General features: G+C 31.2%; 3 protein-coding genes and 1 non-coding gene across 8 annotated transcripts; 3 read left to right on the top strand and 1 right to left on the bottom strand.

Moving 5' to 3' along the window:
• The first annotated feature begins 1,093 nt into the window (after nucleotides 1-1,093).
• LOC101210555 lies at nucleotides 1,094-2,347 on the top strand. Its single transcript, XM_004150799.3, has one exon. It carries the CDS (start codon nucleotides 1,252-1,254, stop codon nucleotides 1,882-1,884), a length of 633 nt encoding a protein of 210 aa, XP_004150847.2. The 5' UTR covers nucleotides 1,094-1,251; the 3' UTR covers nucleotides 1,885-2,347.
• Nucleotides 2,348-5,473: 3,126 nt separating this feature from the next.
• TRNAA-AGC lies at nucleotides 5,474-5,546 on the top strand. The gene has a single exon. It is a non-coding gene; the product is annotated as a tRNA-Ala (tRNA).
• Nucleotides 5,547-5,764: 218 nt separating this feature from the next.
• LOC101210798 (golgin candidate 1) lies at nucleotides 5,765-15,579 on the top strand. 3 transcript variants are annotated; one of them, XM_011650334.2, is made up of 21 exons: nucleotides 5,766-6,152; nucleotides 7,586-7,666; nucleotides 8,318-8,367; nucleotides 8,458-9,081; nucleotides 9,192-9,254; nucleotides 10,017-10,094; nucleotides 10,366-10,569; nucleotides 11,051-11,107; nucleotides 11,223-11,297; nucleotides 11,396-11,467; nucleotides 11,851-11,913; nucleotides 12,038-12,136; nucleotides 12,539-12,616; nucleotides 12,704-12,772; nucleotides 13,429-13,476; nucleotides 13,574-13,669; nucleotides 13,838-13,917; nucleotides 14,206-14,251; nucleotides 14,330-14,428; nucleotides 14,527-14,571; nucleotides 15,062-15,579. In XM_011650334.2, exons 1-21 carry the CDS (start codon nucleotides 6,125-6,127, stop codon nucleotides 15,131-15,133), a joined length of 2,127 nt encoding a protein of 708 aa, XP_011648636.1. In that variant the 5' UTR covers nucleotides 5,766-6,124; the 3' UTR covers nucleotides 15,134-15,579. The 3 variants fall into 3 exon arrangements, 2 of the variants coding, with proteins under 2 accessions (XP_011648636.1, XP_004150848.1); XM_004150800.3 differs by having other exon boundaries at nucleotides 8,455-9,081; XR_968616.2 differs by lacking the exons at nucleotides 14,527-14,571; nucleotides 15,062-15,579 and having other exon boundaries at nucleotides 5,765-6,152; nucleotides 8,455-9,081; nucleotides 13,842-13,917; nucleotides 14,330-14,353.
• Nucleotides 15,580-16,205: 626 nt separating this feature from the next.
• Nucleotides 16,206-20,500, bottom strand: LOC101210309 (2-oxoglutarate-Fe(II) type oxidoreductase hxnY). 3 transcript variants are annotated; one of them, XM_011650332.2, is made up of 12 exons: nucleotides 20,343-20,500; nucleotides 20,048-20,191; nucleotides 19,752-19,947; nucleotides 19,559-19,666; nucleotides 19,430-19,481; nucleotides 18,745-18,866; nucleotides 18,554-18,654; nucleotides 18,402-18,460; nucleotides 18,088-18,144; nucleotides 17,408-17,453; nucleotides 17,097-17,176; nucleotides 16,206-16,638 (listed from the first exon to the last, which is right to left on the bottom strand). In XM_011650332.2, exons 2-12 carry the CDS (start codon nucleotides 20,150-20,152, stop codon nucleotides 16,557-16,559), a joined length of 1,008 nt encoding a protein of 335 aa, XP_011648634.1. In that variant the 5' UTR covers nucleotides 20,153-20,191; nucleotides 20,343-20,500; the 3' UTR covers nucleotides 16,206-16,556. The 3 variants fall into 3 exon arrangements, with proteins under 3 accessions (XP_011648634.1, XP_011648635.1, XP_031736358.1); XM_011650333.2 differs by having other exon boundaries at nucleotides 20,321-20,471; XM_031880498.1 differs by having other exon boundaries at nucleotides 19,559-19,663; nucleotides 20,321-20,471.
• Nucleotides 20,501-24,022: the final 3,522 nt, after the last annotated feature.

Raw genomic sequence — 24,022 nt, 5'->3', positions numbered from 1 at the left:
TAAAGTAAACTAGATATATTATAACCTATTAAAAATAATGAAAAAAATCTTAAACTAAAACTAAACTTTTATTTTTTTAATAATGTAAAAAGTAGGATAGACGGAAAAGAAAGGTAAAAACCAGTAGGGTGGAATCTGTGTACCAAATCTATGTGGTATACGATGTTGCACACATATCAATCCTATGTGACAGTCAACTAGCGGAAGCAGGTAACATGCGTGATAGAGGAGAGGGCACAACTAACTTGTGGCTGAACTCGGACAAAAAGGTGTGACTTGCAACTAAGGATCGACACTTGAATGGAGATGGAGATGAAAAGTGATATTGGCGACTCCAACTCCTATGAGAAGAAGATGAAGCTTAGAGAGGGATGTAGACGACCCCCGCAAAGGAATGAAAAGAAGACCAAAGATTAGGGTTAAAATAAATAAAGTATTATATAGTTGACGTAGATTAATGGACGTCGTGTACTCGACCTCCAAGTTAAACATAATTAAAAAAAAATTCACACTGCCATATTTTTTTTTGTCACTATTTAAAAAAAAACATTATTTTCGAAAATTTGCCCTCTATTTTAACCCTTTAGAAATCTTATTAAATTAGATAATGTTCAACGTTAGAAAGAATAGAATGATGGTGGGAATTCCAAGAAGAAATCATCTAAAACTTTAAACTTGGAATTCATGTCACCTAGTAACTTGGTATTTGGGCAAAGGTTGACGATCATGATATATGTAATCATTGGCCAAACCAATTCCAAAATTAATTTTCACAAAAAGAAAAAGCAATTCGAATTTTCGATTCATTTGGAAGAAAATTCCAAATTAATTAATGTTACTTCCATTCTTTTAAGAAAAAAAAAAACTCCCAAAAAAGAAATATTATTAGCCTTTGTATTAGATATTTATTATTTTTCTTTTGGCTTTACTTAACGAAAGGAAAGACAAATCTCACACCCACTCGCGAAAACGGCGTTTGCACAATACACAAACACCTTTATATTTGTTGTAATTAAGAACACGAATTGTTACTGCGAGTGAGATAATATTCTTCACTAAGTACCATTAGTTCCCTTTATATATCGCTCTCATTGTAACCGATTAAGTTCAAGCACCTCAAAACTGAAAAAGAAAAAGGAGAAAAGAAGAAAAGAAGAAAAGAAGGAAATCGTTTCTCTCGAAGACGAGGAAGAAACAGAGCGGCAGTATTATTACGAATTTTTTTTCTGAAATTCTGTTCGTTTGTTAGAAATGGAAATGGAGCCGATTCGTCCGGCAGTGAAGAAGAAGCTATGGAACGTATTACGAGCGGTTGTGTTCATGTTGAGGAAAGGATTAAGCAAAAGCAAGATCACATTCGATCTTCATTTAATGCTTAAACGAAGCAAAATCGCTGGAAAAGCAATTGCGAATCTCGTCGAATTCCACCACGGATCTGCTTTCAGTTGCCAAACAATTGATATCGCTAATTCTTACATCTCAACTCGTGATTACGAATTTAGTTGCAGTAACAGTCCTGCTAATACAGCATATCCGTTCCGTTACTTCAACAAAAAACTCCGTAAACAACACTATTTCCCCAAATCTTACCGCTACGACGATTTCTCCACTGTTACCGCCGTTCAAAGAGTTCTTGATATTCTTCATACCGATCAGAAATCCGAAGCGTCGCCGTTAGTGCCGTTGCCTGGATTTGGAAAAAGTCCGTTAGTCGTACGGCAGTTACGTGTTACGGATTCGCCGTTTTCGTTAAAGGACGACGGCGATAGTCAGTTCGTTGATAAAGCCGCTGAGGAATTCATCAAGAAATTCTACACGGATCTACGGCTGGAGAGAAGTTTAGCGGCGTTTGAATCGCCGTATCGGAACACACTTTGCCGATGAAGGTGCTTTTTGTTTTCCTTTTCTTTTTTAATTCCGATCGGCGTTTAATTGGCGATGAATAGGCGGGTTTGGGTTTACAATTACATTACACATCGTCATAAATGAGCGTCGAATCGACGTGTTTAATGGCCTCGAGAGACGTGAGATTCATTTAAAGCTCGAGAGCAGTTCATATCTATAAGTTTGGATCATTACTTTCTTCTTTTTCTTTTTAGTAATTGTAATAAAATTTAGATTTGAATCTTTTTCTAATTTTAGAGTAATTTTTCTTTTTTCTTTTTTTATTATACAGTATGTATTTCAGTGATGACTCGAAATTTGAGTCTTCAATTTACTGAAAATGTCACAGTGTAGTTGTTTGAGTTAATTCGAACATTCCTTCTCAAGAATCTTTTACTTTTGATCGTGACCATATGTTGTATTCATGAGTTTTGGATCAAATAGAAAGTTTTATTCTATTTTATGCTCGATCGAATCAAGTGGATGTGTTGACAAATAGAGTAGACATTATCATGGATCATTATATTGTGTCATATGCTTAGTTTTTAGATTTTTTTTTTGGCAAAGTATGAGAAAAAAATCTAATAATTTTTTTGGATAATAAATTTTTAAACTTCCATTAATTATAATTAGTTGCAATTTTATGAATAATAATTAAGCATATATCAAACTTTTAAAAAAATCATAAATATAGCAAAACCTATTATATTGTTGATGGACTCGATACACCAATATTTGCAACTTTCTTAAAATATTGTTATATACTTAATTATTTTGAATCTAATTATTTCTTAAAATGATGTTATATACTTAATTATTTTGAATCTAATTATTAATTTATTAGCATTTCTCGATGTACGTAGGTTTAGTCTTGGTTTTGGGGCTCAAGTCTCGTTCAATGTTATGTTTTGTATATATATATAAATTGAAATAACATTAGTATGCATGTCACATAGCCAATAAATTTACTTTATAACAAAAAGACAAGCGGATGGATTATAATATATATGGACAAGGTTTCTTTAAAGATAAGATCGAAACAAAAGATGTGTATCATATGTGATGGTTTAAATCCATTGTCGCCTCATGGTTAGTATTGCAATTAAAAATAAAAGAGTGAATATTAGAAAAATATAGATTATAAATGATAAACTTATAATTTAAAAGTTTAGAATGAAATATAATAATGCAAGGGGACAAAAAATCTTGATAAATGCTTTCAATATTTTGAAAATGATTTATTTTGTTTCATCCACAACTTTTGGATCAACTAGGAAATGATTGAAGTGATGTTATACTTGAATCATATCTTTGCATTTAATTTCAAAATAGTAGATTTACGTGTAAACAAATACTTTACCAAAAGATCTAACTCTCTTTAAAATCTAGATATATTTAAATATTTTGAATATCAAATATCAAATATAATATAGTACAAATTCATATCTATTGAACTATAGATATAGGTGTTACATTTTTAACTCATTTTTTTTCTCAAAACAAATCTGTTGAACAAGCTAATAAGTAATAACAATACCATATACCTTATCGTGAATAAAAGGCGGAAGGAGAATAAATTTAGAATATTACAAGGAAATCCAACAACTTCTTCAATGCTAGAAGAAGAGATGATTTCTTAAAGTATTCTAATATTATAAACAAATGATGATCAGAGTTTATTTGAGAGTTACAACCTTAGCTTATACGTAAACAAATTCAAATTTGGTGTACTAAAAACATTCGTATCTAACTTCACTATTCATCTCTTCGACACGAGTTCGATATCATCGTCATACTTTAAGAACTTTCACACATACACTTAAAAGCTATCCCTTTCACTCTCTTTCTTCAACGGTACCCCATATGTTAATATTTCTCTCTCCTTAGATTGCTTTTTTCATGGTCGTTGAAAGGTTGCCTTTGGAATTTATTATGGGTCTCTTTAGTTCTCTCTTTTGTATAGTGATGTCTCTTTTGTGGTTCTAGTTCCATTTCGTTGCGTGGTTACAAGGTTACATGTGTTAAAAACTGTTAACAAAAGCTGACGTGTAATCTATCAACCATTCGATCTGTTTTATCCTTTTAAATTAAAACACTCCAAATTGACATTTTGAATGGAAAGAAGTATACATTGAATTATGATTTCATTTTATCTATCAGATATATTGTTGTAGATGTAATTATATAATACTGTAATAACTCGTATTATTCGTCCACTTGGTATAATTATTTATGGTTATCATCTTAAAGATACACACTGTTGATTGAACAAGAAAATTCTATTAAGTTATACATCTATTTAGACCACGTACGACAATTAAAAACAGTTTGATTTAAACACGAAGACACGTGTACCTAATAGTAGTCGTGTCGTCATTTCATATTATATGACACGATCGTAGTCTTGCTTTTAGTCGTCGTTGTTGCATGCAGCATTCAAAGTTTGACAACCAATAAGTATTCTTTCATAAGTCATCACATGTGTTATCATCAACTATTTCTGTAAAGGTTTCTTTATCTATCATCATTATTGTTCCTAATTAACCATATCAACTTTTCATACAATATATAATGAATTGTTAAATATTTGAATTTATGAAAACTAAATTATATATATATAGAGAGAGAGCATATCCTCTCTACTGTTTTAGCTTTTGCATGTAAATGTTATTATTATAGATTATATTTTTCCAATTTAAACGTGCCAAAAGTTTAAAATTGCACTTTCTTTTCACCTAATGATTAATGGGTTAAAAGTAAGATTAGACATAATAATTATGAGTAAACAACAAGCAACAAAGTAAAAGCTAATTACTAGTGTTTGAGTTCATACTCAACATGAGTGCAATTTAAGCTTTGTCTAAATTTTAGCAAAAAGACATTGAATACTTTTCCCACCTTCTTAATTCCTAAAATTTGGTGGATAATTCTTCTAAACAAAATAGTAACTATAAATAAATGTTAGTCCCAATGCTAGCTTTTTTTTCATTGCATTTTTACTCTCAAATTTGAAATCAAATTTGCATATTTTTCATGAAAATTATTGTTAATGATGTTAATGGTGTGTTCGAACATGAAAGGACCGTTTGGGTGAGAAATATGTAAGACTATAATAACCACTTCTAATTACTCCAAACAATCTAAGAGACTATAAATATAGTCCTCATGACTCTCAAGTGCAAGGATAAAAAACATATTTGTTGATATATATTAGAACGTTTGACAATGATTTTAAAGAATAGAGATTTTTCGATAATTTTTTATAAGTACTGACAAAACTTTAAAAAGCTATTACTTACAATACGAAACATATACCTTATATAGTTTAATTGGAAAGTAAAAACAACTAACTTACTTAATCCTATTAAAAAGATAGAATACAAAGATATGGTCAAATTCATTTATCTTTGGTAATATAATGTGAGAGTTAAGTAAATGCAATTATCCCTTTTCAGGTCTGGGCTAGTAGTTGGGCCCAATGTCTCCAATCAGTTAAATAGGTCCACTGGGTCGAATATCAGTGGCCTTAGCCCATTTATTAGATAAGTTTATGATTTATTTAGGGTAATCTTTAGCCTAAAGTACACATGGGGATGTAGCTCAGATGGTAGAGCGCTCGCTTAGCATGCGAGAGGTACGGGGATCGATACCCCGCATCTCCACTCGTTTTGTTTTTTTTCCTATTTATTCAAATCTAATTATTAATTTGCTTCCTATAATATTGAATTTTTCTCACTAACACAAATACCATAATTATTTTAAACGAATTAAGTTAATTTGGCTGAAAACATATTTATATTTTATGCAATTTTCTTAAAATAAAAAAAGAATAAAAAACCTTCTATTGGTGACGTGGAACCTATTAACTGGTGGAACACAATCGGCGCGAAACTCATCACAGCACTGGATCAGTTCTACCGAGTTTCCTTCAATTTCACTCGTCGATCAGAACAGAATCCTTAACTAACGACTGCCTCGTCGGAAATTCTCATTTTCTCGTAATCCTCCGTCGCACTCGGTGGCCGATTCTCCGAATCTCCGATTAATTGGTTGAGCTCAAAATTCCCCGCCATTGTAGTGTTTTCGTAGAGCTTCAAGTGGCATTTGACGAAACAAGATCCCCGTTCGTGCTATCTGAACGTACGTCGCCGTTTTGGAATCGCTCACTTTGGTTCATCAAATCCCAGGCTACAGCTTGGTTGAGCTCGGCATTGTTTCTGATCCGAGTTTCGGCTTTCTAATGGCGTCTTGGTTCAAAGCTGCCGAAGGTTCGACGTTATTCAGTTTCTATTGCTTACATGTGCTCGTAATTTCGTTGATCTGAATCGGTTTTTAATCAATTCTAGATTTGTATTGAATTATAGCTTTTAATTTTTTCATAGATTCTGAAATTCAATGAATTCGAGTTTTATGTGTTACTGTTTAAGAATTATCGTCTGAGTAAAAATGCTATTGACTTATGATGACATTCTGAGTTGAATTTCGAATCAGTGTTGTGATTGAAAAGTTATGGAGAGTGCATTACGTCGGCCTGGGTTCTTTCCCCCATTAATTCATTTAAACTTGCTTCCAACCTGAGTTCACCTGGTTTAATAAATGATGAATTTAGGTTTTCGTTAATTTTCGTTCTGATGGAATCATACCAAGGTTCTTGTTCTCAAGCTTAGTTGTGAGTATCTAATAAAGAGATCCCAATTGCAGATATACCAAATTAAAACTTCTTATTTGTAACTTTCCTTCATCTTTAGTATATTAGTAATGGTAGATATTGAAGCATTGATGTAATTAAATTTACCGTAATCCATGAGTTCAAGCTTTTTGGTTCATTCGTGATTTAAAAGTAGATCGATGCCTAGGAATGAGGATTACAATTTCAGAAGTTCACCGCGGGAGTTAACATCAAATTTGAGAACCATTGTTATAATTCTAAGTTTCATAATAATTAAAATTTCTGCATTAATTTTATTGTCTATAATTTTGAAAACCACCCGTTGCTCCTGCATTCTATCGATTTGAACCCTCCCTAAAGTAACAAAATCACCACAAGGTTTACGATAGGAGTGATTAACAAAATCATTATTTTTTTTTCTTGCTTTCTAAAAGTAAGTTGAGGTGTGAGTTTGAACTTTGAATGAGCATCAACCTTTGTACTTTCTCAGTTGATTGTTACCATCGGGTGTTGGCTATTACCTTAATTTTGAAAAGTCATTTAGAGTTTATTTTTCTTTTCATTACTTTTACTGTTGCACATATCTATATATAGTTCTTATGGAGAAAAGGACTTTTCATATTGTTGTCTCTTGGAGATTATGTCCATGTTTTTTGAGAAAAACAGAAGTTCCACTTAACATCTTTTGTTTATGCAACCTTATGGTGATCACTTGGAGGTTATATCCACATTTTTTTGAGAAACATAGAATTTACATGTTATAGTCAATCGGAGATCATATCTATGTTTTTCTTATTGTACTCTACCTTCCCACATTTCTTTTTTAGATTTGTAATGGTCTTATATACCTCCTCTTATTCTCCGGAGGTGCCCGGTAATATCCTTCCCGGGGATTAGTGAGAATGGGCTAGCAAGAATTGGGCAATGAGTCATAAAAAGATGTTATAAATACCTTTGGGCGTGCCTATTTAGCCATCTATATGTAGATTGCTCTTGCATAGAAATATCTTAGATGTCATTTTTTTTTGTCAGGATTGTTTGAAGTCGTAGATCGAAAGGCAAAGCTTGTTGTCAGTGAGTTATCAGAAGAGCAGTCTAATGCTCAAACAGCAGGTATGTGATGCAAGCTCGTTTCTTTCTATGTTTTTATTTCATTTTAATTTTAGAATTGATTGTATGCTTGTTTGTTTACTATAGAAAAAAAAAGAATGTTTACCAAAGAAAAAAATAAAGAAAACTTTGCCAAATAGGATTGTTTGAATCAATATGATCGATTGTTTTACTAAACATTCTAATTTCAAATCTAAAATTGTCGAGCTCTCTAATACCTGTATCTTGAAAGTTGAAGTAATATGCTGCAGCTAAATGATGGATTTAGTGAAGCATCCAAATACACTGTTACTTTTTTCGTCTTGAATGTCCTCAGAAACTTATATTGGCTGGTCAATCCTCAATGTCCAATAAAATTATCGATATATATATTTGTTTATGTTCAGCTGTAAGTCTATTAGACTATTATATTCTTAAATAAAACTTTGAATTTTGGAATGTTTGTTTATCTCTGACTATGCTGCCTTCAGAGTACACAATTCAAGCATAGACAAAATTTAAGCAAAAATTTGATAAAAATTGAGTTAAAAAAGCAGAACTCACAAATATTAATTATGAAATTGATTTCTGGACTCTTCTCATAAGTTGTCATTTGTTATCGTGAGTTAGTCATGAATCTGCTTAATTTCTGTTTTCATTTTGTATTGAATGAAGCTTCTAATGGCCAAGGATCTCAAACCAAGAAGACAAAGCCAAAGAAAAAGGTGGGTGGGTTAGACTCTCTTATACCATTGTCTCATATAAGCTTTATAATTTTATTCTTTTCTGAGTTTGAATATTTTTTGGCACAGAAGAAAGTATTATCCAACGAGCTTCCTACAGCAAGTGCCACTCCAGAAGAACAATCAAGCACATTAGCATCAAAGGCAGATGTGGTCTTGTCACCTGGAAAGCATGGAATTGTTTCTTCCACTGAAGATGACCGAATGATATCTGACAAGTCTCCAACCCAAGTAAATGAAAGGAAGCCAGATGACAATGACAATACTATTCCTGTGTTAGAAATTCCATCAACAGATGGCCTGGTAGTTGAAGCAGGAAAACAAATTCCTGATGGGATGGACACTTCAGCTGCCGTTGCTGATGTTGAAGTTATTGCGCCAACTTCTAAAACTGAACTAACTAATGTGAATGCCTCGGATGTTCATGAAGAAAATTTACTTTCAACACCTAATAAAGAAGCTGTGGAGATCAATAAAGAGCATCAAGACGAGGAGCAGAGTAATAAATTGGGAAGTGTAGAAACTATCTCAAAGATAGATCGAGAAATGTCTGAGTCTGCTCCTACAGAGTTCCAGAATAATGGCGAAAGTCAAACAAAAGATGATTCTAACAAGGTTCAATCCCCAGTCAATCAAAAGCATCAAGAGAATACAGCCGACAAGTCTTCTATAAAAGTGCAGGACCAACTTGAAGAGGTATAATAGTGGTTCTATGAGTAGTATCATATTATTTGGGTCTTCTAGCTTTGAGTATTATTCCTCTTTCTATGGCTAGTTTTGTTAAAAGTCATTTAGTTGGCTTGCAGGCACAAATGCTACTTAAAACTTCCAATTCCACTGGTCAGTCAAAAGAAGCAAGGCTAGTTAAGGTATGTTCTTGCTTCATGCCCCATTCATGAACTTCATTTTGTTCTGTATATGATCAGAATATGACAGGTGTAGAATTGGGCTTAGTCCCCTTAAATGAATTACTTACTCTAAAATGATATTTGATGATGTTACATATGTTGTAAACTTTGGAGTCCAGGTGTTGGAAAAGTGGGGAGAAAAAACATATCCATTATCACAATGATTTATGTTACTAATATATAATTAAATTTACCTTTAGTTGGTCCCCCTTCGGTTAGTAGGGGTGTTTTGGCAGGTTGGTTTTTTTCAATGTCCTTGTATTCTTTCATTCTTTCTCAATGAAAGCTATTTGATTCGTGAAAAAAAAAAAGTATCTTCACCCATAAGCTTAAGCTTTTGGATCAACAGGTGATTTAAGAATTTATTTATTCATCTTTTACATAGGCATGGAAATCTTGTTGCTATTATTGGAATAATGAAGTAAGCGTTGTTGTGAATTTGTTGCTTACATGCTATGGTTATCTGCTCTATCGTACCATTTGGCATTCCTTACATCTTACGTCTGTTCTGTATATATCATTATTGATATGATAATATCATAAAGGTAAAATTCAACCAAGTGCATGTTGCTCTGCAAATCTTAAACTGCATACCTCATTGATGTGCAAGGCTTATAAGAATACAATTGTATCTTGGAATTGTTATTTTTTAATAGTTTATTCTTTAATAATCAGATATCTAGAATTCAATGGATGATTGACTGATTTCTTTCTGGAGCATAGGTCTGTGCTGGACTTTCATCACGACTTCAAGAATTCAAGTCTGAAAATGCACAGTTGGAGGAACTTCTTATTGCAGAGGTGAGAGCTATCGCATATGGATCAAGTGAACTCTTAGGGAGTGTTTGGTCCAAGGATTTGAGTGTGTGGAGTTGTGAACACCACTCCTTGTTTGGCTCCAAGAAATCACAACCCTACTTCTTGCTCCAAACGCATTTTGAATTTATATCTTTATGTCTATGCCATACCATAGTCATTATTAACAATAATTAGTGTCTTATACTGGTCTTGGTACACTCCAGCTTGTTATTTATTTTCCTTCTTTTCACTTGTTAAGATTGTCATCTGACAGAGAGAATTGAGTAGATCATATGACGCTCGCATAAAGCAGCTAGAGGAAAATCTGTTGGAATCCAAAAATGAAGTTTCTAGAGTTGAGTCAAGTATGGCTGAAGCTTTGGCAGCAAAGAACACTGAAATTGGGGCTCTTATTGGTTCAATGGATGCACTTAAAAAGCAAGCTGCCTTATCAGAAGGAAGTCTTGCATCAATGCAGGTTTGTTGCCTACTCTGTTTTTGTTGTAATGTAGGATGAGTTGTGACTATGAAAATAGTAACTCCTGCACATATACTTTCCTTCTCACCTTACCTTTATTGTCTTGTGCAGTTTACTAAAAATCAGTTGCTACTTTTATAAGATAGACGTGTATTTAAACCGGTTTACATAAACCTTGAATAATCTTATAGAACAACTACCCTATTGCATTTGATATAAAAAACTCCTTAGACATTTAACTTATAATTAGTGACTACCTTTTAAACTTGTGAACTCAAATGTCTGGGTTTGCAGTTAGCTCCTTAATAATTCATAATTTTCCTTTCTTCTAGTATTATGCAATGTTCCTTATAATAATACTCTATTTTTTATATGCCTATAATTCCCATGCAATGGAAAATCTTTATTGCTTTTTGTACTGATTATAATATTTGACTACTGACATATATTGTCCTTTTGTTTTATTACATGATTTTTTCAGGCAAATATGGAGTCAGTGATGAGGAATAGAGAGCTAACTGAGACTAGGATGATGCAAGTGAGTTAGCTCTTTATTTATTTATTTGTAGTAACAATTTTTGTATTTCTTATAAACAAGAAAAGCTTTCTATTATTTGAATATTTTTCCTCATCTAATATCCATTGTTTTATAGGCTCTAAGAGAGGAGCTAGCTTCTGCAGAGCGTAGAGCAGAAGAAGAACGTTCTGCCCATAATGCTACAAAGATGGTATATGTGCACAAACCTATTGCGACCCTTTTTTTATGTTTATGTTGGTGTGTGTTTTGTCCAATTGTCTTCAAATAGATGATCATTGGTATCTACAGGCTTCCATGGAAAGGGAAATGGAACTGGAACATAGAGCCATGGAAGCGGCATCAGCTCTCGCAAGGATCCAGGTAAAGCATGAAGTTGTCAAATTGGACTTTCTTTAACCTTTCTCTCTTCAAAAATTTCTTTCAAAATACAACTTTTCATTTTTCTCTCCAACATACGACCTCCTATCATTTTGTCCCCACTCTAAGAAGTTCCCCCCTCCTATGTCTCTCCTCTCGAGCTCTCCCAAACATTTTTTAAAATATAATCATATTGATAACAATGGAGAATTATACTTCAAAATTAAAAGTTCTGTACCAATTTTTATTTTTTAACCCAATTAATGAATTTTAATTTCTCAACATCTGCAAATTTTTGATAAAAAATTGAACCACGATTCTATCCTTTGTGTCACCTTAACTTGTATATGTATCATTTCCTGTGATTATTTTTCCCCTTTATTCAGAGAGTAGCAGATGAGCGAACGTCAAAAGCAACAGAGCTTGAGCAGAAGGTAGCACTGCTTGAGGTAAGATAGACATAAATTCATTATTTTATGAAATACCAATGCTGATATAATTTTCAACTATGCATTTTCGTTCCTTAGTTGACCAGATTTAATCTTCATATAATTAGTAAGTCTCTTCCTTTAGGTCGAATGCTCATCATTAAATCAAGAACTGCAAGATTTAGAAGCTCGTGCTCGCCGTGGACAAAAGAAGTCACCTGACGAGGCGAACCAATTGATTCAGGTAAAAATAAAACTGATGTTGAAGCTGGTTTCTGGGACCCATATGTTACTTCTATTTACCATGGGCTGGAATTTGATTTTTACAACTTAATTTCTATATTGTTATGGGATCAGATTCCACTCCATTTTCTTTTCATGCATAATCTCTTTCGAGATAGAGATTTCTGACTCATGGGGTCATCTTCCAAGCCTAGGGTTATATCTATACATAGCTAACTATTCTGACAGCAATGTCATCAATGCGATTATTATCTTTTGGAGGCTATACTAAGCACTGCACATATATCTTATCAAAAGAAAAGAAAAAGCATTTATTTTCTTGCAAAAGCTGTGGTATTGTCTCTCTCTAAGTTGCATTTGTCTAACTTATCATTTATTTTCCCCTCTACTTTTGAACATCAAGATGCAAGCCTGGCAAGAAGAAGTGGAACGTGCTCGGCAAGGTCAGAGAGATGCTGAACTGAAACTTTCTTCCATGGAGGCAAGTGTCTAAGGAATATTGGCAAATTAGCTCATTGAATTAAGTGTAGTGACATTGACCCTATCCTTTTTATCTTCTCAATGTCAGGCTGAATTGCAGAAAATGAGAGTTGAAATGGCTGCTATGAAAAGGGATGCTGAACATTATTCACGTCAGGTCCGTAATTTATTTCTGTTTGATCAAGAAATTGAGTATACCCTTTTGATCAAATACACTTGGGTATGTTTGTTGATGTCTGCTCCATTGTTTAGCATATTATTGTGATTAGCATTAGCAGTTATTGTTAACCTAACAAACTCACTTCACATCCACGGCTAGTATTACTTTTTTGTTTATTCTTATTAAACCATCAATTCATCCAAAAGCTTAAGGTGGTAGTTGAAGACAAATTTAATTATATATCACCAACAATTCTTATTTTAGTTTTTGAACCGTCAAACATTCTATTTTAGTCCTTTTAACTTTGGACTTAAAAAAAACCATCTTAGTCCACGCTGTAACTTCCCAAAAATTATTTGATAGAAACCTGCCAGTTTAAAAACTGATGGATAAATGATATTGACCAAAATAGTTCTTTATACAAAATTTAGGGAAGTACACACAATATTTGGGCTCTTATGTTTAATGTTTCTTTGTGTGCTTTTGGTGACAAGGCCCTTTCTTTAGTTTGCCTCCCTTTGTGGGCGTTTTTTAAAGCCCTTATGATATTTTTGGACTGTCTTTTCTTAATATTGAAGATGTTCTTTGTCCCTTTTTGTTCACTTTTGACTAACCAAATCATCAACTCACTGATTATAGTTTCAAATGACCAGGAGCACATGGAGCTTGAGAAGCGTTATCGTGAACTAACTGACCTATTGGTACCGAGTTTAATTGCCCATGCACACTACTATTTACTACAAAAGGATGTTTAGAATTCTTCGGTTTCTTACACATGAAATTATATGTTTATGGTAGTACTACAAGCAAACACAGTTGGAAGCTATGGCAAGTGAAAAAGCTGCCGCTGAGTTTCAACTGGAGAAGGAAATTAACCGTGCTCAAGAGGCACAGGTCTGCCTTTCAGTGCTTTATTCATTTTAATTAATAATAACCGTTGTTTCCCTATTCGCTATTCATATTATTTGTTGAACAAATAACCTTTATCTGTCATATTGTATAAAGTTCATTAAACCAAGAAAGCTTATATTTAGTTTATAACTTGGCTGCGTTATTGAAAAGGTAGAGGTAGAAAGAAGTAGAGCCTCCCGTCGAGCTTCTTCTGCATCTTGGGAAGAAGATGCTGAAATGAAATCTCTCGAGTATGTTCCTTGCCTTGGTTATTTAGTCATTTTTAGATTCTTCAACTTTCAACTTTATTATTCTACAAAGAAATATTGTTTTCCTTTTTTAATGCCCAGAGATACATTAAATATTTGAACGTGTTGAAGAAATAATATTGACATCAGGTTCTTGATGATATGAAATGATACTTATTATTTAATCACATGAAACTGCTTTATATCTTTACATGAATGAGTTGTTGGTCTTGTGATCTATACTTGTTATTCTTTCACTTTCGAACTTCCCTTACCAAGTAATGATTTCAGGCCCCTACCGCTGCATCACCGATACATGGTCGGGACAAGCGTACAGGTAAATATCCTGCTAATTGCAATGTTTATCTTTCCTTTCACTTGGACTTGATCATACTTTTCAACTTGCAACATGCAGTTGCAAAAAGCAGCCAAACTATTAGATTCTGGAGCAGTAAGAGCAACAAGATTTCTGTGGCGGTATCCCACTGCAAGACTAATTCTACTATTTTATTTGGTGAGAATTTTTTCCTCGTTCTCCAAAAATTGTCTGGAATGACGAGCAAGGCTATTATCGAAGTCCCGATCGTAACCATGAAAGTATTATATTTGCAGGTATTTGTTCACCTTTTCATGATGTATCTATTGCACCGTTTACAGGTATGTTTTTAGTCTCTTTCCTAATGTTTCTACCTTTCACCCAACCCCATCTATTATCTGAATCTGATTCTGGATATCGTGAAATTCATGTAGCTTGTTTTCGATATAAGCACTCGTATCATCGTCAATTTTGAATCACGATTTCGAAGGAAAGAAAGAGCTATATTTTTTATTATTATTGTTTACTTCATGATTTTTTTTTTATCTTTCTCATACGTCTTAAGGAAGGTGCATGCTTGTGTTATCATTTTTAATAATAGTTTTGAATCAAATATGTTCCACATTGATTTTTAAAATGATTTTAGAATCACTTTCAAATATGTCCTAAAACAAAATTGATGATTGAAATCGAGCCACGAATGTACCTTATAACTTACCAAACAACTCAATTTGGCGAGTTCGACTGGTTGAACTTTTTAAGCTCTTTCTTTTCTCTTATTTTGGATCTACACGTGTATTTTAACACAAAAACGTGGTGAGTTTTTTGCAGGCTCAAGCGGATACTATTACTGCTAGAGAAGTTGCCGAATCCATGGGCCTAACCAACCCTAATTTACCATAAGACTCTTCAACTTCAGTCTCCAATTTTTATACAAACAATGACAAATAGCTCTTGACGTGAAGATAAAGAAAATTCAACTGAAAAGTTGAAACTCTTGGGTTCTGTTCATCTATTGTCAACTGCATAATGAATTAATTATTTACTTTCCTTTTGGTTGTTTCTTAACAGAAGAGAAGCAATCGATTTAGAAATAGAATGGGTGATATATAGATGAAAGAAGTCTTCACATCTTTATACTGCACTGGAAAATTCCCTTTTTGTTTATTTTTATTATGATAAACTTAATTATTTTTTTACGTTTTTTTATTTATTTATTATTATTATTATTTTTTTTTTATGAAATAGAGGTATGGATTTGTATTACTTTTAGGTTTGATATTTTTAAGTTCAACAGAGATTGGGACCTTTAACCCCTACTTTATGCTATGCTCAACTTCAATATAAAAGCTTGAGTTCATATAGGATTTGAGTTGTGCGTCAGTGTTTATGAAAATGTTCTGTGTTTCGAAAGTTGAATTTGAAGTTGGAAATCATTTGAAATTTGTGTTTTCTTTAAAGCCTATTTGATGTAAGGAGATTTGGAATTTTAGCCTAAGCTCAAAAAATAATTTTAGCTTTCTTTTAGTTTTTAAAACTCGGTTTTATCTTTAAAAAATATATAAAGAATATATAGAGTAATTACAATAGATAACTATTCTAAAAATAATAATTAACTATATAATAATATTATAGAAAAATTATAAAAAAATTATAAATATGACAAATTATATTAATTGTAAGTACAAGAAAATTATTTTAAATGACAACATTTGAATATAATATATTTATAAACATAGCTAAATACTACTACTTTAAATATTTTTATTTATTTTATTATATTTGAAAATAGTTTTATTTTTTTATTTCTTTGGATTCTTTTGAAGGAAAACTATTTGTCGATATGAGCAAACAATTTATCAATTTGACATGCACAGAAAATTACAAAAATATCGAAAACTCATAAAGTAAATGAAATTTCTTTTTTCATTCAATTTGTTATAAAATGTTTTGTAAAAGCTAATATGCTACTATATAATAAAACAACCCTCGCAAACTTGTTAGTTTTAAAAGGAATAAATATTTCCAATTATATGAGTAATACAAGTACAAATTGGGTTAGACAACATAGAATTACTTGCTTTCTAAATTAGGGTACAGGTTTAGGGAGAGTGAGTGAGTGAATCCAACCTAAAATTTGGGCAAAAAAGATTTCCTCTGTCCTCAGCCATATTCCCCACCTTCTGCCTGCCCCCTTCGAGAGACTTAGGCTCACGTGAGTTTCTTCATTGTTATCACTACCCTTAAACTATTTTCAAACCATTGGAAAATATCGTTGTTGCTCCTTTAGCATGGCGAAACCCAAATTTCAAGCTCAAATCAAAGCTTATTTTTTGTAAGTTTCTAGATCGACATGAGTTTCTTTGTAACGCTGGCTCAAATACGTACCACATCTAATTGGAGGAAACCTGACAAAAAAAAGAAAGTAGCAGCAGAAGCAGCAAAGTAAGAGTGTTATTTTTGGTGTACATCCAACAAATGTCCTAAGTATTAAATTGGTAAGACCAAAGCTTTAAAAGAATAGGCTTGAATGCATGAACGGTGTCCTCAAATTTGCATATGCACCAACATTAACTCATTAGCAAAACTATGAAAGTAAAAGGAGATGTAACATTCATCAGTTTTAGGAAGAAACAGAGTAGGCTACTTTTTTATTTTGGCTTCAAATTAGTAAATAGTATCGAAGGGATGAAAGCATTCAACATGTCAGTACATCCGTAAATTGAAGAGCTCAACATCAAACACCAATAACTAAAGAGAAAACAAGGCCTCTGTGTGCGTGTGTATGCACGGAAAACTTTATTGATCTCATGTGTTATAAATGTATTTGTTAGGCTAGAAAAATATTTAATCAGTATATACTTACTTTGGAGGGTTTTTGTCTGACTTGCAGGTTGGCAAACATTCGACTAGACAATCTTGATTAGGTTCCACAAAATATGCAATCTGCTCCCATGAAAAAATAAATTTTTGCTATCAGTAATCAGATGAAATGCCGCGTAACAAGCAATACATATTTATCATGGCGGCTAAGACAATAGTCTACTTTTCTTTTCTTTTTGTTTATTTGTAAATAGTGGGACTAATGGAGAATATTGGGATGAGATGTTTATAATGGTATTGGTAATTGGATAATCCATTGATATATTAAGCTAAGGTTGGTTGCAAGAGGCTTACAGAGTATCTATCTTGACCAGAAACGAGAACTCTATGTAATGTGGACCTGAGATCATATATAAAAAGGAAAAATGTTAGGAACAGGAACTTAGGATAAAAGAACCAATGAAGTATGTATACTTAAATGGTTGATCTTATTAACTACTTTTATTATACAATAGGATGCAACATGAAATCTACAAACGATATAGTCATTTGATATTCTTGAAGGCATTTGAGAAGGTAAACAATTCATTATTGCATACTGAAGAAAAATTGAAACCGAGATAAAAAAAATATCACATTTGAAAGTAGACGTGTCTTAACATATACATTAAAACTGTCACCCGTATAGAATGAAATCTCAATTCATAGCTTAGTTTTGCTATGATGTAAAACAATTTAAATAAAACGAAAAAGTCAACCTAATATTGAAGCTGTAAATTAGAATAGATCATGTAAAACAGGACCATACAATTAAGGGCAATTAGCAATTAGTATATAATTAGAGTATTAAGGGCTATTAGCAATTAGTTAAGGAGTTTGTTTGAAAAGTTCAGTTACAAAATACAAGAAGTGAGGAAAGTGATAGGTAGGCAATATTTGGTGAAATATATTAGGGCTTGAGAGTATTCCGCTATTTTTATAGTTCAATATACCAAGGTTCCATCACATAATTCTTTCAGGATAACGTATCTTACTTGAATATGCAGTTGCTCCAGCGCTCCAGCATGTCTCCAAGGTTCACCACAAAAGCTCTGTCAAAAACCAAACGGACTGAAACCAAGATGCCAGAAAACAATCTTTTGTTTACTCTTTCTCAAAATAGATTGGCTCTCTCTTATATATTATCATCTATTCAATTCTTGAATGAAATTTTAGATCATAATTAACATGATGCACACTGAAGAATTCTGTGATATACTCACAGCCTTTCGAACTTTTACATGGAAGAGTATAAAATTAAAATGATATCGAACATGTGAACTAGTTCCTAATTATCCATAAAACTCACCCTTTGAGTGGTGCTACATATTGCCATACTTGAGGTTTAGCATCCTTATCCTTGCAAATCTGTACTAATTACAAACACATAAACTGGTAATCCAATAATGCAATATTGTAATAAAGGTTAAACAGCATCCTTGCGTACAATGAAATTCTTACTTGGAGACCAAGGTTCTCGTCTGTCGCCAACAGTGTGATTAAACCATAGTCTGTATGAGCTCCAGCTCCAAATATTCCTTTTGCGGGTTCAGAAATCTGGCCTGATGCACAAAGTGGACTGTTCTATTATTTCTATAGCCAGCATACACCTTGGGGCCAATAGTAAAAGAAACAAAAAGTCTGTATCCAACCTTCATAGTGTAACAAGCGCAAGGTTGCAGTAGGCTTGCCGAGCATTTCGGACTTGTCAAAAAATTCTTTCTCAAGACCAAGTGCAAGAGCAATGAGCCTTGCAACTACTCTTGCAACCTCTCTGATTTCACATTAAAAAAAATTATAATAAATCACATTTACAAGGGTCGCATTAGCGGGTAGGGGATGGCTAACAAACACATGAATTTGTTTAACTAATCCATTGAATTATGCAAATTATCAGAAAAGGGTTCAAATATTAACAAACTAAGAACTAGATTTCTAAAATGCCAATTACATAATAATTGATATGAACCGAATAATGTGAATCTTCCAAGAATTGATTGCTACGTTTCACCTCTGTCATCTGGTGACTGCTTATGTCAATTTCCAGATTAGGGCTGATCATCGGCCGGGACACGTTGGTTTTGGGCTCAAACGGTGCTAACCACCAACTTGTCAGTTTAGATCAGCAATATGTAAATAACGATTTGAAACTAAAAATGGGATAAGGATTGACAGAACTCTTTTTGCTAGTGATTGGACGCTTCACATAATTGTAAAAACAAAAATGTCACCATTCACCCAAACAAACAAACATTTTATGACAACATAACTTGTAAGGTGAAGATCTATTGGCTATTCAAAAACAAATTTGTACAATAACTAGAAACCAGAACATACAGTGCTTGTGCATGAAACTTCTCCATGATCTTGCTCCAATCAGGTAACATATCTAAAAGAAAACAGAACATATTGTATAAACCGTCATTCTAAGTTAAAAGCAAAAATAAGCACTTCAATGATATATACCTTCTGCAGGCCATACATTTGGACCATAAAATGGCCTTTTTCCATCTGAACCATCTCCAGGATTTGTTTCCTCAATTCCTATATAATAACCCTCTTTGTAATCCCCTACTAAATAGAAAACAATATCAATATACAATGAAGAATATCGAATCTCCACAACTCAAAGAAAACATATGAATTGCACAAAATATACCTCGAATTTGATTTTCAGGGTCAAGCAATTCGTCGAGAATAGGAGTGTAGCCTCTATGATTCTCGTTTCTCAGAAGCTTCATTTTATCACTCAACGGCAAATCGAAAAGCCTTTTGCTCTGAGCAAAAACCTCATCCATGAATTCCTCCGTTATTCCATGATTCACAACGTAAAAGAATCCGGTATCTAAACAGGCCTGAATGAATCAAAAACTCGTTCAATCACAGTACAAATTCGATTTCTATACACAAAAACAAAAATGAACTAATATTATTTATCATGTAATTGTAAATAACCTGTTTGAGTAACGAAACCGATAGATTGACATCTGAACTCGAAAGGTCGATACAGTTGAGAGCTAAGAATTCTGGATTCGGATCGTTTTCAGTTGGATTTTCCATAGCCGCCGAGAAACTTGATAACAAAAGGATAGATAGCTCCTATTGCTCAACAAAAAACATGGAACAAAACACCATTAGAATCGGCGAAAAGAACGATTCGTTAGGAAACAGAGCAAGAAGTTGAAGAAAAACAAATCAATCATTGTAATCTGTAATGGTGCGACATACAGGTATTGTTATGATTACATACGAAATTTGTAGCCGCTGATTTTGGCAATTGATGAGAACAATTTCACTAGATTATGATTTATGAATATAGAGTGGCACTGACGAAGATGGCAACTTAATGATGAACGATGAGCAATCAATTTCATTTATATGCCCACTTATTTATTTTTGTGTTAATATTAATAATAATAATATTATTATTATTATAAACTTAAGTGTTATTTATTTATTTATTTTTGTGTTAATATTATTATTATAAATTCAAGTGTTATCTATGGTCATCTATCTTTGTATTCGAATCTTTGATTCCAATTAGTAAAGAAAAAAATTAAGTTTATGGTACAAGATTGTCTGGGTGACAATCTCTTTTAATATATATATTTCTTTGTATTTTAATAATAATAATAATAATAATAAAGTATGGGGTTAGGTGTACTCGTACCTCCACTAAACTATTTAGGTGCAGCTTAAGGTTAGTAAGGTTATCGATTTTTATATTTTAATATTAATTTTAAAGTGTCGGATTACAATATATATTAAATAATGCTTTATTTTTATTAATTTTTTGTTCCGATGGAGTAGTTGTGTCCCATCGCAAAACGCTAAGAGTTTGATTCTTGTCTATTACAACTATTTCAAATATCAATTTTCTTCCTAAATTTTAAAGATGTTCTAAAAAGAAGATAGTTTTTTAAAAAGAGATGAAAAATATATATATATCTAGATATAACACTGTCTTGTTTTCTAGCTCTCATAATAAATGTAAAAAGTTGGTGATCCAAACTTCCGCTCTTAATGATATTCCATGAAAAATGTATTTTCTTTTTTATTTTTTTATGCAATTTTTAAATCCACATATTTACCTTAGAAAAACTTGCATAAAAGTTGTCGATCTTTTTATAAATGTAGTGAATGTTATTGGAATGTCACTTAAATGTCGATATGTTTTTTTAACAATCTTTTAGCATGCATATTATATAGTGCATGATGCCCCTTCTAAATAAAATTTTAGAATTCCCTAATGGAATTGTTGCTGGTGACATGATTCTTTCTTATTAAAGCAAAAAAAAAAAGAGAACTTCACTTTTTGGGTAGAGAAAAAAAAAAGTAAGATATAATTTTTGAATATTTTATAAACAATCTAAAGGATAAATTATTGTAGATAGCAAAAAAGAATTGAAACTATTTTAAAAAATATAATAAATAAATAATGTACAATTTAATAAATTTTGCTATTTGTTTTTAAAGTTAGCTCCAATTTTTTTTGGTTATATTTAAAAGTGTGTGTGTGTTTTTTTTGTTATATTTAAAAATGTGCTTTTAATGGATTAAGTTGTGAAACTTTTGAGTCTCTTCTTAGAATTTATTAGAACTTTTTGTGGGTTTGGATGAGACTACTTGAGCACATTTAAGCTTTAGGTGAATTGCACTACAATGATTCTTTTTAAGTCCTTTCCTTCGGGAAGAAAAAAAAGCATAAAGTGACATTGAAGAAAATGGAGGCAACCAAGTTCATGATGAAGATGAGCAATGGATTTATATGGAAACTTTTTAAGTTTTGGGTTTTATATTTATTAACTTTATGAAATATTTACTTTTATTTATATGAAAAAGGAAGAAGATTATTTTAGGGGAGTAGTAAAATAACGATAAAATTGATAAAATATTTATATTTTATGGCAAATTGTGTGGGATGAGTTTTTTATTTTTTGGAAAATTGCATATAATAAAAATATTAAGATTTTTTTTTTTTTTTTTTTTTTTTGCATATTACGAATATGAAAACTAATTAATTATATCATACAATTATGATAGAGCTATCGACTTTTAAATATGTTATTTTTGCAATTTAGAAAATACAGTAATAAGATCTTATTATCATTATTTTTTTTCTAATTTTACGAACATTTTTTTAATTAATCATAAAAAGTCTAAAATTTTGAAGTATTTTTAAATATAACAAAATAATAAAAAAATTATGCAAAAGGTTAGATTCTATGGTAATCTTTAAAATTTGTTTGGCTAATGTAACCAATTTATTCTATAGATTTTAGTTTTAATAAATAGGAGCATTTTCAAAAATAAAAAAATAAATTAAAATATTTACCAACTATAGCAAAATAAATTTTGGATTCTAGTAGTATATGATTGAGTATCAAATTTGATCCTAAATATTTTGTACAATTTATTATTTTTGAAAATTCTCTTAATAATTATCTATTTATCCAAAGTAGAAGGAATTCATTCTATGTTCGACCTTTTGAAAATAGGCTTAAAAGATTAGGAGGCAACTTTTCTTTTTTCTTTTTTCTCTTAATTTAATAAATTTGACAATTGAAAGTACAAGATCTTGAATTTTAAAAGATTATCACTTCTCTAAAAAAATTGAAATAATAAAAATCACTTCCAAACCTTTTAAAATATATCCTGGAAATATAAAGTAATATTTTATTTCTTAAAAAAATATTCTTCAGAAAGCTCGAAAAAAAATATATACCTTTCAAAAATTTAATCTAACATATTCTTTAAAGTTTGGAGATTAGATGGTAAAGTTTTCGTATATTTTATTATAAGTTAGATTATAAATTTAGTCTTGGAGTAGGTGAACCTTCGAAATTATAAAACAAATAATTATGATAAACTTTGATATAATTTATTAAAATTCACCTAATAGAAAAAATAGAAATTTAGGATTTTATCAAACATAAAATTTAAATTTACTTTTTATAGCATAATTAATTTTTTCAAAATTTTAAATTTTGTTTTCAACATATTTTTATGCATCATAAATTAAAATTTTAAAATAAACTTACAAAATTGATAAATAAAAATTCATTTTCAATTATTTGACATTTTTCACAAAGTCTCCCTTCTCATTAACTTTTTCACAAGTAGTATATGGTTTAAATTAATATAATTATTTTAAGATTATTAGTATAAGATTTAAATTAATACAATTTAAAAATCCAAATTTGTATATGATTATTAGTATAGATTTTTAAACCATATGGTTTAAATATCTATGGTTTAAACGTTCATATTTATCCTAAATTATATATATATCAAATATCATACGATATTAAAATTTATAAATAATAAATAAATCATTAGATCATAAAACTAAAAGATTTATTTTTCTTCCTTCCGAAAAATAGTATATAAATTGCCTTCTTACTCGAAACGTATTTTATATTAACTTTTGTTTCATTTTTTCTTCTTAATATAAAAACTGGTCGAAACGTGAAACCTTTTTACTCGAATAGAAAAAGTGCAAGTTAATTATTAAATTATTTCTTTATATAATATTTGAACGGTGATTTTTTAAATTAGTTTATGTTTATGATCGAAATATTTCTCTAGAAGAATTTGAACTAAATAGATCAGTAATATTATCATATATTCAATGTTCAGTTTGCTGTCAACTAAGAGTATATAAGCTATGTATGTTGGTGTTCAAACCATAGATATGTTTTGAATATAATTTTCAGAATGTCATTTCAATGAAAGTGCACAAAAGTCTTCTTCCATATATATTATAAATGAATGGAACTTGTTTGGATGGGACTAAAGTTGCCACTAATTAGAGTTAGGGATAATATTGTTTCTTTAATCTAAGTTTACATAATTGAAAGCTATGACTTTTCAAAACTATATATCGGAAAATATAGCTTTATTATTAAGAAAAACTACCTGAAATGAATA

The sequence above is a fragment of the Cucumis sativus genome, chromosome 2 (assembly GCF_000004075.3).
Source record: "Cucumis sativus cultivar 9930 chromosome 2, Cucumber_9930_V3, whole genome shotgun sequence".
Lineage (NCBI taxonomy): Eukaryota > Viridiplantae > Streptophyta > Magnoliopsida > Cucurbitales > Cucurbitaceae > Cucumis > Cucumis sativus.
Note: the sequence above shows the minus strand (reverse complement) of the source record. Positions and strands in the feature narration are given on the sequence as shown.